Source organism: Oryzias latipes, chromosome 17, assembly GCF_053564925.1.
Source record: "Oryzias latipes strain Hd-rR chromosome 17, Olatipes_Hd-rR_3.1".
Classification (NCBI taxonomy): domain Eukaryota; kingdom Metazoa; phylum Chordata; class Actinopteri; order Beloniformes; family Adrianichthyidae; genus Oryzias; species Oryzias latipes.
In genome coordinates, this window is record NC_136253.1 from 26,685,274 (window position 1) to 26,704,351 (window position 19,078).

The 19,078-nt window shown below is 41.1% G+C and overlaps 1 protein-coding gene across 5 annotated transcripts in view; it reads left to right on the forward strand.

Moving 5' to 3' along the window:
- The window catches only part of LOC105356230 (protein unc-13 homolog A), a 30,294-nt gene that overhangs the window by 5,663 nt on the left and 5,553 nt on the right, over positions 1-19,078 (forward strand). For 2 of the 5 annotated variants that reach the window (XM_078935680.1, XM_078935682.1), the window contains exons 4-30: positions 1,967-2,084; positions 2,268-2,391; positions 2,971-3,041; positions 3,854-3,908; positions 4,338-4,367; positions 6,158-6,362; positions 7,907-9,010; positions 9,138-9,240; positions 10,215-10,258; positions 10,770-10,848; positions 12,219-12,293; positions 12,380-12,599; positions 13,114-13,341; positions 13,656-13,797; positions 14,487-14,656; positions 14,818-14,933; positions 15,030-15,193; positions 15,352-15,505; positions 15,704-15,772; positions 15,977-16,066; positions 16,302-16,436; positions 16,530-16,657; positions 16,740-16,825; positions 16,900-17,026; positions 17,110-17,206; positions 18,476-18,619; positions 18,702-18,779. In XM_078935680.1, coding sequence (XP_078791806.1) covers positions 1,967-2,084; positions 2,268-2,391; positions 2,971-3,041; positions 3,854-3,908; positions 4,338-4,367; positions 6,158-6,362; positions 7,907-9,010; positions 9,138-9,240; positions 10,215-10,258; positions 10,770-10,848; positions 12,219-12,293; positions 12,380-12,599; positions 13,114-13,341; positions 13,656-13,797; positions 14,487-14,656; positions 14,818-14,933; positions 15,030-15,193; positions 15,352-15,505; positions 15,704-15,772; positions 15,977-16,066; positions 16,302-16,436; positions 16,530-16,657; positions 16,740-16,825; positions 16,900-17,026; positions 17,110-17,206; positions 18,476-18,619; positions 18,702-18,779 — 4,156 coding nt within the window. Of the gene's footprint in view, positions 1-1,966; positions 2,085-2,267; positions 2,392-2,970; positions 3,042-3,853; positions 3,909-4,252; positions 4,272-4,337; positions 4,368-5,538; positions 5,674-6,157; positions 6,363-7,906; positions 9,011-9,137; positions 9,241-10,214; positions 10,259-10,769; positions 10,849-12,218; positions 12,294-12,379; positions 12,600-13,113; positions 13,342-13,655; positions 13,798-14,486; positions 14,657-14,817; positions 14,934-15,029; positions 15,194-15,351; positions 15,506-15,703; positions 15,773-15,976; positions 16,067-16,301; positions 16,437-16,529; positions 16,658-16,739; positions 16,826-16,899; positions 17,027-17,109; positions 17,207-18,475; positions 18,620-18,701; positions 18,780-19,078 lie in introns of those variants that run through there. The other 3 variants (XM_078935681.1, XM_078935684.1, XM_078935683.1) reach the window with 3 other exon arrangements.

A 19,078-nucleotide genomic window follows, 5' to 3' on the forward strand; every position in this document is an offset into this window, starting at 1 on the left:
TGTTTCTTTAAACATTGAAGGGGATCTTCCTGCATATGCTGAGATTACAGTAATTCAGTGGGATGCTGACGGCGTGGTAGCTTTTTAGGCAATATTTAGTGAGATTCATTCAGGATGTGGGAGGGTGCAGACAGCATCACTGCAGATTTCTCAGCATGAAGTTTGGAGGTGTTGAGCCTTGTGCCGGTGTTGCATCAGTGGAGCTGTGTTATGTAATATTTGGGCTGCAGAGAACCCTTCATGTCCTCCTTCAAACTGCCTCCAACATGACTGCCCCCTCATACGCTGCCATGAGTCAAACGGGCACCTTTCCGAAAACCAGTCATCGCTGTGATGGGAAATCTGCCTGCTCTGTTTCTTAATTAAAGTTCCCTCTTTCTCCCTCCAGGCATTCAATGTAATGACCTCCTCCACTGCCTTCCTCTCATGCCTCTCCCACAAATCCCCCTTTATTAATCCCTCACTCTCTTCCCTGTTTCACGCTGGGTCATAAATGCTTTGGTAGCTTTGCACAGGTTTTGTCCCTTTGAGCCAAGCCTCAAACATATCACAGGAAAGTAAACAGGTCATTATTGTGCATCCAATACATTTGGGTACATCTTCAGATGAAGAAACTGGAGTGTAAATCAAATGACCAGAAAAACAATGTCAAGGTAATATATTTGCTACAAATTTACCTTAATATTAAAGCAACAATTAAGTGAAATCAGTGCTTCATGACAGATTTCTCAATAATTTAGCAGATCTTCAGCATTTAAATGACAGTTAAAAACATCCAGATTAAATATATATTGTGTATTTATATTTGTTTCATTTATAATAGTTATATAATATATACAATATTTTATATAGTATATGTATTTTTTAACACCTTTCACTCAAATCACTGCAGCAGAAAGACTTGACACGGCACCCTCCCTCACAAAAAAGTGAAACCAAATTCGTCTGAAGTTGAGTTTAAAATTCACACATATAACAAATAAAGTTTACTACAAGAAAGAAAACTAAAATAAAATTACCAAGAAAAAAATTTGTTTGAAAAAATTACAATTCAATAAATGAAACAATTTATCATAAAAATGCACCTATAGCAAATGTGACCAGTATCAACTAAAGAAATAAAAGCACTAAACCTCCTATACAAATAAAGCTAAATACAGACATTTAAAAAGTTGATAAATAATACATCTTAAACAATAAACAAGAATTATATTTTAGGTAAACAAGACATGGAGAGGTTTTGTCTCAAGCCTATTTTTTTAACTCTCCACGGCAGAAGAAGCCCACAGAGGCTGCTGAAAGAGGCCTCTGTGGGTTTTTCTTCTGACCTGTGGGACTGTAACCAAGAGGGGGATGGAGGAAAAGTCACACAGGTAAATCAAAACACTCAGGTCAGCTAAAACATTTATGAACCAATAAAATCATCTTAAAAGTATCCTTAAGGTAAAAGCTAAAATAAACCATTTGTGTGAGCTTTAAAGGTGAATTCTGAAATAAGCTTATTCTGGGTCATTTGTGTGTTTCTGAATAATTCTGGGTTATTTTTATCTCAAAAGTTAAATATATTTATTATTATTCTTGGGGTTATTTTGATTTATAAGTAGTGAATTCTTTGACAGGCACTTCAAACTAAAATGTTTTATTATTGTAACAGAACTACAATTGACAACACTAGAATTTGAAAAATATAATTTGACATTTAGATCAGAAATACTCAACAGGCTTAAATACATCATATGGAAGAGAACATTTAAAGCTTTTAGTGGAGAGATCTGTGTGTATTTGTTTAACTCTTGCTTTTGTTAGTTTAAATAATGATCATTTCTACACAAAGAAATATATTTTTTTAAATATTTATCATATTTCATCTTTCAAATCATTCTGGCTCAGGCTCTCATCAAATGCATTTTGTAATGTCTAAATCGGTTGCTCTATCTTCACTATGGATGTTTTTCTGCTATTATAGTGAAATCAATCGCCTTGACCTGGGTCTGACAGTAGAGTTGTGGAACAAAGGGTTAATTTGGGACACCATGGTCGGAACTGTGTGGATTCCCCTCCAGAACATCAGACAGTCCAACGAGGTTTGTCTAAACCACCGCTAATGCCTAAATACTGAATATCAGTTACTTTGACAATTTTTCTGTCTGCTGCCAAAGCTTTTGCATCTCTCCAAACCACGTTGACTTCCCTCTGTGTGAAGAACACATATCACACTGTGTTTCTATCGTTTGGACATCAGCTGCAACTCATGTCTTTGTCCTCAGGAAGGTCCGGGGGAATGGCTGACGGTGGACTCCCAGGTCATCATGGCTGACAATGAGATCTGTGGCACCAAAGACCCAACTCTGCACCTGGTGCTGCTCGATACACGCTTTGAACTGCCGCTAGGTGAGCGCTCAATACAAACCAGAAGCTGCCAATAAACGAGAGAAGATAAAGTGCACTTGCACGTGACACTATAGGAAATCATCGCCCCAGCAGGCAGAGGAGAAATTAGGCAAATTAATTACATCAGCGCAAATATTTTTCTCTACAACAGTGACAAATGAACACCAATAATCTGTCTGATTTATTAATCTGACCTACTTTTCTTTTGTAAAGTTTGCGTCTGTGTGCTGTAAGTCTGCAGCTAACAATGATTTAAGGGCTGTAATGCTTCCTGCTCCTCTAATCAATATTGAATTGATTCTGAACACCTGACTCCTCAATATTTGGACCAAACCTTTCAACATGAAGCTGGATTTAACTGTATGAGTGGACAAGGCGGTTCGGGGGAAAAATATTTGCAGCCCTTTAAGTTTTCACAAACTGGTGGTCAAATCAGATTTACAAACTTGTTTTGAAATTAATTTTCCACTTCTTTTCATTAACAATTCTTTTGAGGAGAACTCCACGATGATCCTGAATGGTTGGATTTAGGCTCTGTTATTTTCTGTCACTGCTGTTTTAACGGCTGGTTGTTTTCAGATATCCCTGAGGATGAGGCACGCTACTGGGCCAAGAAACTGGAGCAGCTTAATGCCATGAGGGACCAAGATGTAAGCTGTCATCTGTCTTTGTTTTAAATCCTAGCCTTTTCTGCTATTTTAGAAACAACTTGACATGATTCCTTTGGGGACTACCATACTTTAAAGATCATCCTTTGATCTATTTCTATACGTTCCCAGTGGTCTTTTAATTATGATCAGGCTGTTCTTAGCCTTCATTTAAAACCTTAAGTTGGTTTCTAGGACATAAGTTCTGCAGAGCGGTAGAAGTTCATTAAACATTTGTCTCTGAGTTGTGGGCAGGACTGTTAGCAACCCAGGCCCCCCTCTCCCTTCCAATTACTGAGAGCTCTTTGTTTACACTCTCTTCCGTTAGCTTACAGCCCCTCACACCCGCAACCTAACATTACCAGTGCAACAGAAATGGAGGGCAGTATCAGAGCTATCCAGTTTGAGCCAGTTGAGGAAAACAAAGACCTACACAGATCTATTTGTCTGCAAGTGGATGGATCCGAATGGAGCGGAGCAGGGAGCTTGTGACCCGCCAAGTGTATTATTTATGTCACAAATAAGCTCTTTTTCAAATGTTTTTTTTGTGTCTACTCCTGATTTATAACAATTTAAATAAAGAAATACTCATGTACAACATGACATGTACTACAAATGTGGTTTTAAGCTTGATTTTCTTTATGTATGTTTTCCACCATCAGAAAACAAACAAGAAAACGTTAAAAACTCATCGGAGTGAGTTTATTTATTTACACCACAGTATAGCCATATACAGCTACAGTTACTTCTTGTAAACATCAAGCAGATTTCTATTAAATGAGCGTTTTCATAAGTGTGGCTTCTCTTTCTTGCAGTACTCATACCAGGAGGAGCAGGAACGACCTCTTCGAGCTCCAGGAACCCAGTGCTGTGAGTGCTGAATGTGCAAAATAGAAAATGATATGTTCAGGTGCTGCGATGTAATTACATTGCTTTAACGCTGCTTGTGCATAATGGGTTTACCACTTATGGGTTGTTGTGCGTTGGAGGGAAAACAGGCTGGATTTGCTGCCTTGCCTGGGATCAATAGTATTATCCCATGTCCAGAGTCAACCCCCCCCCCCCCCCCCCCCCCCCCCCCCCCCGGACGCTCGTGTGCTTTCAGTATTGGTCTGCAGAGCATGCTGAGCCAGCTGTCTGATGCAGCTCCACCAACGGGAAGGATCAACACTCACCCCCACCTTTACCCTCTTTCTGTCACTGAATCCATTTGGCAGCACTGATGGCCTAAATGTATGTTTAAATTGCAACACTGCCATGGTTCATAATCAGAACTGACACCTTTCTGTTCCACTGCAGGTAACTGGAGTCTGTGGGGGGACCAACAGAGTAAGTGCAGAAGGCACTAGACATGCCAAGACAAGTTGTTCTAATTGTGTTTGATTTGGTCTAAATGAAATCTTAAATGAGAGAATGCATTCATCAATACACTGCACAGGTCATGGACCAATGGCAAAGCGTTGAATAAAAGGAAAATACTAAAAGAGTTTCTCTTCCTAACCTTTACATATATATATATATATATATAAAACGGATAATGCCCTATGAGTTGTCCATTATCAGAAATTAACAAATGACGCAGACGCACTCTCACATCCATGATGGCATGATGCGTTGTCATAGTGACAACACCACATACAAGATTCAGTATTGATAGATACTGGCATGTTCACCATAGTGCCATTTGAAGACAGAGCTCCTTTCTACTTTCTTGCTGTTGTGATAAACTGTGGAATAAACTGTCATCCTGTGTTCCAAGTTTCTTTTGTTCCGGTTACCAACTGGTGTTTTGGCCACCACAATAATATAGAACAACAATATAGAACACTCCGCCTATTATCCAGACTTCTTTTTTAGCTCCCTATTATCATTTTTTAATTGACATTTTAACATCTGCTGCAGCAAGGCACGATGTGTATTTTATTTTGAAAAGAACTTGCATGTGCCAAAAGTAAAGAGGTTATTTATTTAAAAAAAAAGACTTTTTATAATTCAATTATTGTAAATATTTAAAAATTACAATTTACAAAGGAATGTCTTAATGGCCACAAAAACACGAGTAAAGTGTATTTTTCCTAAAGGTGAAGTGGGTCCTGGCAGCTCTCTCTGGGTTTTTGTCAGTAAGAAATTGGACCAAATTGCTGGTTTAGTGTTAAAGGTTGCAGACACTGTGGTGTAAGCAAAGATAATGTACAAAGATAATAAATATAAATAATAGTGAGTATTAAACCAAGTAAAGTACAAATGCTCTTACTATTTTTCTAGTCATAAATAAATGAAAACTAAAGACCAATTGGTAACAAAAGAATGGTTTTAAAAGCTTGTTGTTTGCAGAAAGGATTTTAGATTTTTTTACAGGGTTGTATTTTTATAAAAGCTTGTGTCTCCTTCCCTCCTCCCTGCTTCTTGTTTTCCATCTTGCTGGATCCACAGATGGCCTTATATAAGTGGCTTTCAGACTCTCACTAGCTGCAATCACTCTTCTCTCTGTTCACTCAGAGGGAAAAAGAAGGAGCAGGGTGAAGGTGAGCTTTTTCATTGGGGGTGGAAAGGAGACAGGCAGACATGTGGGGACGTGGATTCAGCGACAAACTGATTTTGATGCCTTTTAACAAGTATTGGAATACCCTGACAGGTGAAGATGAATCAGTGCAGTAATCACTTTTTTGGGACTGGCTTTTGAAAATCAAGAGACAGTGATGGATTATGTTGACTGATTAACAGCCAGTGATTATACTTTTTGACCGCTTCCCTCTTGAGTAATCTTAGATCTTTAGATGTTGAACTTATTGGAAACCAAGCAGAGCTGATGTAGTTATGAAGAGACTGAGCGATAAGGAGCTCGTGATTTTAAGCATTTGTTTCATGTACGCATGCACTCTGAATGACCCACATGGCTCCACTTCAATGCTGGAGAGCTGCCAGCTTATCTAAATTATGTTTAATTACAGCAGTACTGAAGGATTGGTTCAGCAGCAATAAGATCCCTTTGTCTCAGTGCGCCGAGATCATAACTGTTCCCCATTTCCCCATGTTTTAATTCTATAAAAGCCTGCAATTTATTATTTTTGTGTCAATAACTTCTCACATCCCACAAATCCCTCCGTCTCTGTGTGCAGATGAGGATCCAGATAGTGCTGTGGACGACAGAGACAGCGACTACCGCAGCGAAACCAGTAACAGCATCCCTCCGCCCTTCTATAGCACATCCCAGCCCAACGCTTCTGTTCACCAGTATCCCATCAGCCACCAGCACTGCAACTCTAGGAGCTTCTCGTATCCGCACAGCCACGACCTTGACTACCAACGTCAGAGAACTGTCAGGTGTGAATCGGCACAAAGATCTGCGTTCTTCACTCACTTATACACCAATTCATTATCAGTTATGAGAAAAGAAATGGATTTTGATATTGCTCATATTTACTTTCTATATGATTTCAAGCTTTAAACAGAAACGATTTTTCTTCTTTCTCTATAGAAAGCTTTTGAAATGAAACAATTTTCTCCTGCTAAGTTAAAAACATTCAGGGGTTTTGTTTTCAAAATTGCCTCCTTAGCACTATTGATGAATAGCTTAAGCCAGTCTAATTTACCATTAAATGATTGCATATTCAAGCTTTTTCATGGATTTTTTTTAACCCTTTATTCCCAGCTGCTCTCAAAGCTGTGGGATTTCTCTCCATTTATTGATGCATCTCACTCAAACAGAGGATGACAGTATACATCCATCCACCTCCCGCTCAATGAATTATTCAACTAGCAGTCTAATGGTCAATACTGCGTATGAGATTAGCAGCTTGTGTAAGTGTATTGGACAAGGCGTCCTCTCCTCCTGTTCCCCTCCATCTCCTCCCCTTTTCTCCTTTTTATGCACTTCTTCCATCTGCTTCTTTTAATTTGTATCTACTCACTACTCCCTTTCAGTCTTTACCATCTTCCTCTCTCCCATCCATCTTCTTTGCTCTTGGTGTCTATTTAGTTTTTAATAACCCCATTAATCATGGGAAGCACATACTTTTTCCTGGTTTGTTTGTGATTTTTGATGTTTTTTTTGTCAACCCTTTTCTTTCTGCTTTGTTTCTCTTTACTTATAACTACGGTAATTCAATATCTTGGTCACATCCTCCCACATGGGGGGGTTGACCCGTATGGGTGCACATGTGTCTTGCAGTTCCCTTGTGGCTCATGTGGCCACCTTAAGGGATGGAATAAAGTGGGAGGATTGTTGTGCGCGTGTCGGAAGTACTTGCTAGGATAATGTAAGCTGCACACACTTATGACGTACAGGTATTGCTGTCGTTACGCCACCATCTAGTCATTAGTAAGGTGTGCGTACTGGCCACTTACTGACCGTGTGCAAAGCCCACACACACGGGGCATGCAGGTGACGCCCACACACACTAGACTCTAAATGTCTAATTTCCTCATTACTAACAGCCAGGCTGCATGCAAGGAGTGCGCTCTTATCACTTAAACAGCCCCTTTCACATTTAGGGGGATTGAAAAATGAAAAATCCATTAGACGTGCTTGCATTTCAACCTATTTTCCCCTTACTTACCCTTATGTGTTGTTAAAGGGTTTGCTACAACCTGTCGCTCTCAGCATGCCCGAAGAAAAAAAATGTTTGGAATATTGTCGCCTTACGAGCTCACTGAACAGTGCATGATCTTGACATTTTGTGCGGACCACCTGCGTGCCCAGAACGGTGTCCGTTTTCCGCCTACAGTATGCACCCATAAGGCCAGTTGTGACTAAGGCTTAAGGCACGCAGAAGGTGTTTAGCTATGCTAACTGACAAAAAAAGAAAGTGCTTCAACACTATTTTGTTCCAATACAGTATACAAATTTTCTTTTTTCTTTTCTTCAGTCCCACTGGCAGCTATGCATCCACTGCAGAGCTCAGCAGATGCAGCAGCCAGCTGAGTGAGGAGGACTATGGTGGGGAGTACGGCGAAAGGGACCCTTATGATGAAAACGACTCCTACCACTCCTGCCACTCCTCAGTTAGCTACAGTAAAGGCTCTCCAGACTGGGATCCTGATGAGACCCAGGGCGGATACAGTGATGAGGGCGGCTACAGCAAAGACGGAGGAGAAGATGTGGCTCTTTACGAAGGTGATGATGGAGGATTGTATGAAGGAGAGGAGGAGGGCCTTTATGAAGATGAGGACATAATTTATGAGGATGAGGATTTGTACAATTTTGATGGGACCCTCAGTGAGGACATGGAGCCACCGTTCACTCCAACTCCAACATCAACCGCACCGCCAGGGCTTGATGTAACCAGTTCCAGGCCTCCTCTTGAGAAACAATCCTCCTTACATCAACATCCTCCTCAAGCTGCTAACCAAACGTCAAACGAGGCTCTTCCTCCAGGAATGGCACCAACTGGACAGCCTCCCACTGGTCAACAAACAGCCCAACCACAGAGACAAGCCCAGCCACAAACACAGCCGCAGCCCGCCCAACCTGCAACTTCTTTCTTCTCCATGGCCAAACCTCTAACAGCTGCGGTCACAGGCTTGGCTTCATCGTTCCTGTCTTCCGTCCCCAGCGCCCAGCCTGCCCAGCCTTCGCAGTCTTCGCAGTCTCAGCCTCCAGCATCTGCTGTATCTCAGCAACAAACCCCCGCAGCCAACTCTCTCCCTCCATCCCACCCAGCCACCTTATCGAACTCTGCCTCCCAACCACCCCTGTCCACTGCCGCAGGTCTTCCTACCCAGCAAACGCCTTCCTCTGCTCCACCTCAGCCCCAGGTCAACGATCCGTCCTCCAAACAGCTGCCTGCTCAGGAGGACATGGTTCCTCAGCAAGACAACGAACCGTGGTTAGATGAGGAAATGATGGAGGAGAAAGAGGTCAGGACACCTCCTGCCCAGCAGGAGGAGAAACTTCCTGTGGAGCAGGAGGAAGAGGATTTTGAAGAGAGACCACTGACACCAGATGAGCCGGAAGACATGCCACCTGAGAGGTAGGAAACAAACTAACGAGATGCTTCAGCTACAAAAATAATCAACACTCCAACAGACAGTTAACAGTTTGTGGCAGGATGTCAGGTGAACATTTTTTGGTGTTAAAGAAGCATATTTATCTTTTAGTCCTCCAGTCGTAGAGGAGCCCAAAGAGCCGGTGGATCCAGCAGTCAGGGCCAAAGAGAACTGGCTGAGACTCTACAACAAGGTGCTCGACCAGGTTCGAGAGGTACGTGCACCCTCTCAGTCCCCTACATCTGCAGTTTGGACTAAGCTCCCCCCTGTTACCTAAGATATAAAACAAAGTTGAGGGGAATCCAAAGTCTCTTCTGAGGCTTTCAAATATGCATGTGATGTGCATTATTGATGTGAAGTCTGCAAATGCTGTATTTTCCACAGCAGATTTTTCATTTAATGCTGACTTAACATGTTTCATCGTCTATTATTGATAACTTTTGAGTTTCCTAAAATAAGAATACTGAGGAGCAGCTTTTTTCTTATACTTTGGATAAAGCATGTGACACTGTTTGTTAGAACTGCTTGATTAAGTTGGACACATTACGTTTTGCTTGATCAGTTCTCACTTGCATATTTTATTTGTTCATTGCCTTTGAATTAATCACTTGCTTTGATGTTTATGTTGATGTATGTCACGTTTTTGTACATTTGGCTTCCTTTCCCGTTTTTTTATTTTGTTTGTTTGTTTGTGCCGACCCGCTTTGTTTCCTTTCCAGTTTCATGTCATTGCCATAGTGACACTAACATGCACTTTGCTCGGCCATCATTGGAGCATGCTGACAGGTGGGTAAAGTCTGACCGATTGCTTGAGAGGAGGAAGGAGATGCGTCTGGTTGCAATAATCACACACCTTCACTTTGTTACTTCATCGTCTCAACAGTTTGATCTTTTTTTTAACCTTTTTAGGAGCTGTTTGACACTTTTTAAAAATACACATCTCTGTTTAAATACAAATATATTTATTTTCCTTACAGTTACTATCTTTGTTTGCATTATAGAATCTAATTTGAGTTTTTACCGATATGTTTATTACTTTCTTGCTATTACAATAATACATATTTGCAAAATAGTGAGAAAAATATAATGCAGAACCCTCATATATGAAGTGTATAGTGGCTTGTAATGTAATTAGAGGTAAATAAGAAACAGTTTTTTGTGTTTATACATGATTCCTCTTTCTCTCAGGCTCGAGGGGAGACCTCCAGTTCACTGTGGTTTGGTAAGGGAGGGTGAGTACCGTCCCATTATCCTCCATTCATGCTCTATGCACCGCAGAGTTGCTGCAGTGACTTCAGACATGAAATTCCGTTAATGAATGAAGCTTATTTGGGGAAATCCACCACAGTGACTCACAGGCTTGCTCAGCTGATGGCATTAGGCCAGTGAATAATGGACGACACTTGGCTGCCCTGACTTATCTGGCAGATCATTTGTGGATGAGGCAGACCTCGGAGTGAGACCGCGCTTGCATACTGAGGAAGCGAAGTTAGTCGATGAAATCTCTGCCTTTGTACTCAGGAGTGTGAGACTCACGACTACTATTTGAGAGCAAGCAGCTTCAAAACGGAAACTCTGCAGTCAAGTCCTTGAGAAGTCTTTGACCGGCTTAGCATTAAAAATAAATCTGCCTCCAAAAAACAATGAGTTAGCTTCAAAAGAAAAAACTGTCTGCATTGATCTACTAAACACGATGATGAGCACACGCATGGAAATCTAATGATTCAACCTTGTCCTGTTCAGAATGGGAGGTGCACTCTACAGTATTGACAGCATGCCTGATCTTCGCAAGAGGAAAGCCATCCCTCTGGTCAGAGATCTGGTGAGGAACACGTCAAACACAGAGTGCACACGGTTTTTGTCCACCTGACTGTTAGCGGAGATGCCATTTGAATGTATAGTTGGATACAGTCACACGTCTTTGTCAATATCTGTGTGTGTTTGTCAGTGAGCGTCTTCATGAAATCAGATGAAATGCACTTTTAAAGTCAAAAACGGAAAAAACGACATGACAGTTAGAACTCAATTTTGCCTCATGATAAAACTTCCCTTACAAAACAAATCAGCTTTTTAACATTTTCATCTTAGACCTCATGTGCAGAAGAGCCCAGAAAAGCTGATGTACACCTTTATCTCCTGCAGACCGAACCACTGTAACAGTCATTGGTCTGCTCCCTTTAAATGACTGTTGTAAAAGCTACAGTCAGGATGTTGCCCAGTACATCAAAAAAATGTTTTTTTAATGTAGCTTTAACTGAAAATGTCTCATATTTTGTCAGCAGACAATTTGCTAAATAAAACTGTTTTATTGAACTGCTGAAGGTTTGCAAACCTAAAATACTGGGATTATTCTAAAGTGACCAACAGGGGGCTCCACCTCCAGCCAAACTTTTTTTTTCTTCTAAGCATCAATTTCATCAGACTGACCTTTATAGGAAGGATTTTGGATTCCCCCCCCCCCCCCCCCCCTTTTTATAGTTATTCTTTTCACTTTTGACACATTTGGTCTGCAATGCAATAATAATTCAACAGTCTAAGAGATTTTATTATACTAAAAACAGTTTTTAGTTTTAGTGTAATAAAGTTCATAGTGTCTGTAAGTATAAACTGACTTCTTGGTTCTTTTGTTATCAGACACGGGTTGTGTTTTAACAAACCTGACACATTTCAAAGGACGTCTTCGTCAGAAGACTCTGACGATGTTCTGGCAAAAGCTCCATCTGTGGATTTTATTGTAGCATTCGATAATTACCAGTAGTTACTTTCAAAACAAACTCAAATTTTGCTGACTTTTGTAGTTCTGCTTGATTTGTTTTTGGTTGTTTAGTTTATTTCTCACAAAATCAGAGAACACCAGTTCTGTTTTTCATGGTTTTCTTTCTCTCACATTTTTTGTTTCTGTTTCAAAAACAATGAATTGCAGGAATATCTACAGATTTTCACCATGAAATTTCATTAAATGGGAGTCATTCACACAGAAATGTAGGATTAAGATATGAAAACCTATTTCATTGTATCTTGGTTTTTATGTAACATTTTTGTCTCTTTTATCTATTCCTATGTCTCTCAATACGGCCTGCTTTCATTAGGCGATGGTAACCTTTAATTTATCTTTTCACAAAGTCTGATAGTCTTTATTGGTGTATATTAAACTGAAGTATGATCATTTGTTGTCTGTGCCTTTGCTCTCAGTCTCTGGTTCAGAACTCACGTAAAGCTGGGATCACTTCTGCCATGGCTTCCACCACTCTTGGCAATGAAGAGCTGGTAGTTTTCTCCTCCTCTAATTATCATCATTTCTAAGAATGGATCCCTCCTAAAATGCAGTTTTTCTCTTTTACCCCACCAATCAGAAAAGCCATGTGTACAAAAAGACCCTGCAGGCTCTGATCTACCCCATCTCATCCACCACTCCACACAACTTTGAGGTGTGGACAGCCACTACCCCCACCTACTGCTACGAATGTGAGGGGCTGCTGTGGGGCATTGCGCGGCAAGGAATGCGCTGTTCTGAATGCGGCGTCAAGTGTCACGATAAGTGTCAGGATCTGCTCAATGCTGATTGTCTGCAGAGTAAGGACACACACTCTTCTGACTGTTCACAAGCCACACATTCCACCATCTGGATTTAGGTGCTCTGTGTCCTCCACACAAACTATTTTAGCTCCTTCTTTGCACCCTTCTGCTCAGTTGACATGCCATTATTCTTGTCCTCCATCCACCCTCACACTCTCCTCCCTCCTCTTTCTAATTTATCTCCTGAGTAATGTTCTGTCGTACTCCTGTCTGCCTTTTCTCCTCTATCCACAGCCTTTGCATCCATTTTGTTTGTTTAATTCTGCTCCACTAACGCTAGCTTACTGGACTGTCGTTCAGACTTTAGAATTTTTTCATGTGATGCTAAATCTAATTTTTACAAGAGCCTAAAACATGTCATTAGGCTGTCACAATAAATTCTTATTCCTAAAGAGTACTATTGTAGGCAAATGTGACAGTCTTATATACTAACTTACTCAATAACTGCTCTATATATACATAATATACATTTTCATCTCTTACATCTCATTTCATCTTTCTGAACGATCAGGAGCTGCAGAGAAAAGTTCCAAACATGGGGCAGAGGACCGAACCCAGAACATCATAATGGTCCTGAAGGACCGCATGAAGATACGAGAGAGGAACAAACCAGAGATCTTTGAGCTGATCCAGGAAGTCTTTGCCCTTGACAAGACGACACACGCCACACACATGAAGCAGATCAAACAGAGCGTGCTGGACGGGACCTCCAAATGGTCTGCAAAAATCAGCATCACAGGTGAAGCAAGGAATAAGGGACTTGTTTTTCCAAGAGACCAACATTTCTTTAGTTTTTTTAAATAAATTAGTGATAGTTGAATGTTTAAGCAGCTAATATTCTGAATATAAGCTTCATTTTTTTAGATCACCATAGAGATCTTTGTTGTGAAGTTGAGTCATGACATTTGGACTTAAAATCTTCTTTCTTGAAATGTTTCGCCAAAAAGTGGAAGTCCAGATGCCTTGACTCGACTTCAAGACAACATCACCTGGATAAATGACAACTTCATCCACATATAGAGATCTTTGATGTAAAGTCTTTGTTCTCTTTAGTGGTTTGTGCTCAAGGCCTTCAAGCTAAAGACAAAACAGGCTCCAGTGACCCTTATGTAACTGTGCAAGTCGGGAAAACCAAGAAGAGGACCAAGACCATTTATGGCAACCTAAACCCTATTTGGGACGAGAACTTTCATTTGTGAGTACGACAGAAAATTATTACTTTATGTGTAAAATTAAGGACACACTGGGCATGTAGTAACGTGTGTTCACGTTACTTCAAACACGGGTTCTTAAACGCGCATTTAGCCTGAGGTTTTTACGCTGGACAAGCGGGGAGGGGCTGCTTTTTCTTTTTCTACTGTGTATTTGTGAATGTCCGGCACCTACAGATGGAAGAGGTTAAATGGGAAATGTCGTAATCCTTTCATCCTTGCTCCATTATTCTTCTTTCACAGCTCTGTTACGTTAAATGAAAGACTTGGTGTCATATAAACCCGGCTGGGCACAAACCGCAATTATTCATTTTCCCTCCATAATCAATTTCCAAACAGTTGGTACTTCTGTGAATCAAAAGGGACGCAGTCCATACGTTACTACCAAATCCGAGTCCCTGATTGGTCAAAGTTCCTCCTGGTTTAACTTTCAACGCGTGTTTTGTACCTAAAACCCAAAAAGGCTGTAGAAACCTGTATAGCTACAGGTGAACGCGAGAGTTTCAAACATAAAACCTCAAAACACCAATTGTGTGACTTTCCTTGGATGTGGTCACTTGAACATGTATTGCAGAGGGCAGTGTGAACGTAGCTTTATAAGATGCTGTATATTATAATATTATATTATTATAGTTCTACACTGACCAAGAGTTCCTGTCCTTGCTTCTTCCAGTGAATGTCACAACTCCTCTGACCGCATCAAAGTCCGAGTGTGGGACGAGGATGATGACATCAAGTCTCGCGTCAAGCAAAGGTTCAAGCGTGAGAGCGACGACTTCCTGGGTCAAACCATCATTGAAGTCCGCACTCTGAGCGGAGAAATGGACGTTTGGTACAACTTGGGTGAGTGTGGTGAGATAAGACAAAAGGGGATTAAAGATGGATGGGAGGAGCAGTAAGTCACACAGAGATAAGGACTCGAGAACCCGATAACTGTTTTTGCTGTAGATGGCGGAGATTACATCAAAGTAAGGAGGTGTGTATCTCTTCCTTTTGTGTGACAGACAAGAGAACAGATAAGTCTGCTGTGTCGGGGGCCATCCGGATGCAAATTAGTGTGGAGATCAAAGGAGAGGAGACGGTGGCGCCGTACCACGTCCAGTACACGTGTCTTCATGAGGTCAGTGTGACGACACAAACCAAGTACTTCATAATACAGACCTTTCAAATGAATCAATGGAAGTGAAATGAAGAGAGTTTGTCTGTTTGCTTTTAGCATTTGTTTCAGTACACCACTGAGGACCAAAACAGTGGCGTGGTGAAGATCCCTGACGCCAAAGGAGATGACGCCTGGAAGGTGTATTTCGAGGAGACCGCTCAGGAGATCGTGGATGAGTTTGCCATGAGATACGGAGTTGAGTCCATCTACCAGGCCATGACGTCAGTACCTCAAACTTTACAAAGAACTTCAATAAACCCAAAAGAAAATTGAGCAATTCAGCTAATCAAATTTGCTACTAATTACTACTAATTACTCATTTTCATTGATAAAAACAAGTGTACGTTGATTTAAATTGGATTTTTTTTCAATCCAACAGCCACTTTGCCTGCTTGTCATCAAAGTACATGTGCCCAGGAGTGCCTGCTGTGATGAGCACCCTTCTCGCCAACATCAACGCTTACTACGCACACACTACGCAGTCGTCCAACAACGTTTCTGCTTCCGACAGATTCGCTGCCTCAAACTTTGGTGTACGTCACTAATCATTTCTAAAGAAACATTTTTGTAACAAATAAAGAACCTATTGCCTCAATTATTCTCCACAAGTCAAATACGACCCGTGTTGATGTCTCCAGGCTTTAGAGTCCCAGTTTAATGAGTTCCTCTCTTTGTCAGATCAGAAATCAATCTGGTTAGTCCATTCTTATATTTGTCTTTCTTCTGTGCAGAAGGAGAGGTTTGTCAAACTACTGGATCAGCTGCACAACTCCCTGAGGATTGACCTGTCCATGTATCGGGTACTTACTTACTGCTGCTTCAAATTTACGATCTGCCAGATTAGTCCCTCGAGTTCTGTTTATTATCCGTCTCCTGCTGCCAGCATCTGTCTGCCTTTTTCCTGTTAGTAGAAGTGGCCACCAGCTAGTCTTTAGTTTAGAGACTGAGTTAAAACCATAGCACTGTTTCCAAAGCCGCTTGTTGGTTTTTGTCTTTGTTTTTAGAATAACTTTCCTGCCAGCAGTCCAGAGAGACTACAAGACCTCAAGTCTACCGTTGACCTGCTGACCAGCATCACTTTCTTCAGAATGAAAGTGAGAATGACTTCCCTGCTAAGAAATGTCCCTGCAACTTATTTAGAAACAAACACAACGTTTTGCTTTTTTGTGTTAAAGTTGTATAATTGTGACAGACATATATATATTTTTTAATTGTTGAAACAGTTTTATCTGAAAGCCTGACTGGACTAAATTAAGATAATCTCCTGATTCTTCGATTCTTTCAGGAAGTTTCAAGTGTTTTTCTGAGCTTGACTTTATTTGCGTTCAGGTCCAGGAGCTGCAGAGCCCCCCCAGGGCGAGTCAGGTGGTGAAGGACTGTGTGAAAGCGTGTCTCAACTCCACCTATGAGTACATTTTCAACAACTGTCATGATCTCTACAACCGGGAGTATCAGACAGACCCAGTGAGTTTTTGTGCTGCTTTTGCTAAAATTAAAAAAAGAAAAGCAAAAGGGTTAATCGATGTTAAAACACAAAATCTCTATTTGTTTTTCCAGTCCAAAGCCGTTCCTCCAGATGAGCAGGGTCCCAGCATCAAAAACCTGGACTTCTGGTCCAAACTCATCACACTCATTGTTTCCATCATAGAAGAAGATAAAAACTCCTACACTCCCTGTCTTAATCAGTGAGTCTGCTCATAATCAATAACTGTATCTGGCAGAGGGAGTGCTCAGCATTTTAAAATGACTTATGAATGCTGCTCACAGGTTTCCTCAAGAACTCAATGTGGGCAAGATCAGTGCAGAAGTCATGTGGAACATGTTCGCTCAGGACATGAAGTACGCCATGGAGGGTGAGTGTGCCTCTGCTGGGGGATCAGACATGCGGCCTAGAGCTCCTCTCACACGTGCTGTCTTTGACATTCAGAGCACGAGAAGAACCGCCTGTGTAAAAGTGCGGACTATATGAACCTGCACTTCAAGGTGAAGTGGCTCTACAATGAGTACTGCAAGGAGCTGCAGACTTTCCAGAAACATGTACCTGAATATCCAGCGTGAGTAGCACACCTTCTCGTCTTGTATTTTCCTCCAGTGGTCTGGAGAAATGTCATCCAGGAGTTTTGTCTTTGCCGTGCAGGTGGTTTGAGCCGTTTGTCATAATGTGGTTGGATGAGAATGAAGAAGTTTCCAGAGATTTCCTCCATGGAGCCTTGGAGAGGGACAAGAAAGATGGGGTAAATGTTACTGCCGTCAAGTTTGAAGACTTCTGTCATATTTTAAGGTTTATAAATGGAGAGAACACACCCTTTACATGTCTCTGAGATATATAAATAACTGGAGACTTAAGAGGAGGAAAACCTCAATGTGGGATATTGGTGGTCACTACAGTGTTGCCTCGCCATTTCACGGTTTACCTTTTGCGTTTTTCCTGTTGCATGGATTTGTTTAGTGCAATTTTGCACGCTATATTTTTTACAGCACACTGTGTTCTGTGTCCTGATTGGCTGGAGAACTTGTCAATCAATCCATCTTCTGTACAGAATGCACTCAGTTTGCCACATTTTGTTTTCATTCTATGAAACCTGACTTCTTTTTCTACTCAGGTTGAACTGTACTGAACTTTAAGAGTTTAAACAAGAGAAAAGGGCAAAATGTTCATGTCTGTCTGAGAAAAGTGTATAAAGTGTGTTGAGAGTTTTACAGCCTTAAAACATCTATAATTCTACTCTGGGGATTTTTACAGGTCTAGTTCAGTTGAAGCTTTTCTACTGTTTACAGTAAAGCTGCCTACATGATTTACTGTAATAAAAGTCTAGCTTGAAGATATATTTTGTTGGGATAGAAATTGAATAAATTATGAGAGTTGATAAAAACTGCATTATTCACCCATTAACTGCAATTTACATTCAGTATATTTGCAGCTGGGAAGTCTCAGGGTGATCAATAAAGCGATGTGTGGGGGAAAAACCTAATTGTTGGACAAAGCAGATGCTAGTTGATGTTTCCGTATGCACACATGCCACGCAGCGTCACACCTGAGTTCCCACGCAGCGCCGAGGTCGATGCGGAGCAGCCGAGCACTCTCCTGGCTCGTATATCAGGGATCCTTTGGGTCTAATTACCGTCGCAGGAGGCAGCTCCTGCTTTCCTGTGTCAGCAAAACACTGGTCCTCAGAATTTGTGGCAACTGTAACATCTGAGCTAATGAGGACACTTCCCTTTTCAAATCTGGTCACTTCTGTCCTTCCAATCCAAACAACTCATGAAGACGGAGGTGTTTTTATCCAAGTGACAGGCAGCTCGGGGAATTTCACAATTACCATATCACTGCCAACATAAGAAAATGTTTTTGAATGAAAAACAGTGTTTGCCTGAAGAAATACAAGAATTTACCTTCAAATGAGATCAGCTGATGGAATTCGATGAATTGTTTTGTATACCCAGCACAGTGGAGTTCCATCAGCACGATCCTGATCCTGTTCTGTCTGCTTCCTCCCCTGCAGTTCCAGGTTACATCAGAACACGCTTTGTTCTCCTGCTCAGTGGTGGACGTCTTCTCCCAGCTCAACCAGAGCTTTGAAATCATCCGAAAGCTGGAGTGCCCCGACCCTCAGATTGTTGGAAACTACATGAAGAGATTTGCCAAGGTGACTTTTCTTCTCACCCAACTGGGTTTTACAGTTTTTTTGGTATCCATACCCACCTGAATCTTTCCCGTGTCTCTCTTAGACCATTGGTAATGTCCTGCTGTCTTACGCGGACATCATCGCAAAAGATTTTCCAAATCATGTCAAGAAAGAGAAAGTGGTGAGTGGTGTTTGAGCTCAAATGCAGAGAAGTTGACTTGTTATTGGGAATAGAGTTTTAATAATTCACTCCAACATGAACAAAGCTTTAATTGAAACACGACAAAGAAAAGAGCAAAAAAACTTAAATCAAGGAGGTCCCAGTAGAGGTCTTTGTCCGATAAGCTGACGAACTAAAAAACCAAAGTAAACACCAATTCTCATGGTATATGAAATAAAATCATGGAAAGTTGTGTAATGTAAATTAATTCAGTGTTTGTAGCTGCATTTTTAACACATTTTCTCTAAATATAAAAACTA